The sequence below is a fragment of the Borostomias antarcticus genome (assembly GCF_949987555.1).
Source record: "Borostomias antarcticus genome assembly, chromosome: 4".
Taxonomy (NCBI): Eukaryota; Metazoa; Chordata; class Actinopteri; order Stomiiformes; family Stomiidae; genus Borostomias; species Borostomias antarcticus.
Genome location: NC_140237.1, coordinates 15,102,505 through 15,104,762, shown reverse-complemented (window position 1 = coordinate 15,104,762; position 2,258 = coordinate 15,102,505). Strand labels below are relative to the sequence as shown.

The 2,258-nt window shown below is 44.3% G+C and overlaps 1 protein-coding gene across 1 annotated transcript in view; it reads left to right on the top strand.

Moving 5' to 3' along the window:
• Positions 1-591: 591 nt before the first annotated feature.
• Positions 592-2,258, top strand: part of tub (TUB bipartite transcription factor) — a gene marked incomplete at both ends in the record, with an annotated part of 81,639 nt that continues 79,972 nt past the window's right edge. Inside the window, one exon of the mRNA XM_084436674.1 lies at positions 592-647. Coding sequence (XP_084292800.1) covers positions 592-647 — 56 coding nt within the window. The remainder of the gene's footprint in view (positions 648-2,258) is intronic.

Below are 2,258 nucleotides of genomic sequence, written 5' to 3'. Positions count from 1 at the left end.
AATTAAACACTGAACAACGAATCCCTAACAAACGACCATTTCCCTTGAAAATTTGCTTGGACTAATTGATATCCGAAGATCATACATCATGTGAATTGATCCGTCAAGACAAGTGAGAACAGTGATGTGGTTTTGAGCTAAACATTGAAGCAGCATCTATAGTAGCAATCACTCAATTAATGGAGGTGAAAGGCTAAACGTTTTTTTTTCACGGGGGGTATCTGAAAATAATTGTTTGAGGCAGCGAATTTGTATGTAAATGCGATTCAATAACTTGATCAATTGACGAAGCAATAACGCACTAGACAACCTACTCGCACGGAAATAGGCTATAACGCGTATCGCCGAGCGGGGGTGCTTAGTCTACTTCCATCTGTAAATAGTATAGCCAATAGTGTGCTGGACTCATCAACGTGCATCACATGTTTACTCTCGCTCCGGGCAGACAGGCGAGGGCCAGTATAGGATACTGTGCCTCTTTATACACAAGGATCAGATCAAGGACTGCGCTACACAACAGCGTAACCCAAAACGAAGATTTATTTCGCTGCCGTCTCTTTTGAAGCCTTTTAGCAGCAGAGTGTCGGAGTCATGGACGGAGTCGGCAGCAACAGGAGCATGTCTTACAGCAGATGGAGTTATGACAGGTGAGCTGCCAGCGCGCAGTCTTCATACTAGCTGTATGCATGCAGTGCCGTGGAATATTACGGCCTGATCTTGCCATCACCAACTTGCACCATAGGCTACTCTGCGTGCCCTGTGTAGTTTAACCTTAATCGCATCCAATATATATTTATTCTGAAGTTAGTGATTGTAGACCTACGCCAAGAAACACATCGTTTGAAGACGAATAAGTTGACACGTGCTGTTCTTTTGATTGGCTACTGCGGATGAGAGCGGTTCGATGCATTTAATTAGTTTACTGTAAATCACTGTCTTTGATCAATTGTTTATTTTGGCTTGATGGACGGAGTAGGCGAAGTGACTTATCTGTTCTTGTCTTTCAGTCTACATGACACAATTAGACAGATTGTATTCTTAAAAACGAGTTGACTGACTTTTACTGTGTAGATTATGAGCGATATTGATTGGAACGAGATAAACAGTAGGCGACTGCACGTTATCGACCTATAAACTGACTAATTTAGCCTAAACAGTTACAATAATTTAGACTCATACACCTCTATGCATATGAAGGATATTCACCAGTGTACGAAATTCTAGATGCTGATTATTTATAATTTAGTTTTACACAAACTGAGGTGCACATATCTCTTAGCGAATGAGATGCACTGTACCAGCTGCTATAGCCTACTGTAGGCTACCAAGCCAGTAGGCTACTATTACAGTAGCTCTTCCCAGTCTCTCTGTAAACATCAATCACCCATCTACACTATCCTAGCCTACATTTATATGTGTGTACAGTAACATGCGTGTACGAGGCTTGTCTGTCCGTATTGATCACCAGAGGCGCAGGGCTTTGGGGTTTTGCTTGTCTAAGGTGGGGTGTGTTGTGGGGTGTGTGTTGTGTGTGGATGGAGTCCTTTCTGCGTGATTAGTATTCTGGAACTGTGCTCATGGTCATCCCAAGAGATTGCAGCTAGGGCTTCGGGTCTCCGTCAACTTCATTAGATTTATCTCGGTAGTGTGATAAAACAGAGAGAGGGGGGGGGGGGGGGGGGTTAGTGTGTGAGTGAGTGATTGAAAGCAAGTGAAAAGAAATAGAGAATCAGTCCGTCTGTTTCCGTGTGTAGCCTATAGGTTCCAGGGGGATACAGTACTCTTCGTGTGTTAATTAGAGTGATTGTGTAATGTCTTGTGTGGTGTGAAGTGCCAGGCCAGATGACGGTGCTCTATCAGTATGCTGTGCAGTAGCGTCCTGGACGCGGGTAAGCCAGCACCAGAAGGGCTTTTGAGCAGTATTTTTATATGTAAAACGAGGCTAGGTCCAGCCTGGCTTATTTGCGTGGCTGGCTTGTTTCTGTTCAGGACTGGTAGGACGGAAGCTAGTCATGCCACTGAAATAGCTGTGAATTGAAATAATATGAATTAATGTCTGATAAATTAAGATAGGTCTTGTCGCCTGGACACATCAGTTCCAATGCTTTCAATGCTAATCCATCACATAGGGGAGGTAGGGGTACACAGGTTTCCCGTTTGTGCCAGTAGCCAAGTGGAACCATAGACTCGGCCCGCTTGGGTCAGAGCTGATTGAGCGCAGTACAGTGACCTCTGGGCAATCTCCATGCACCCACTGG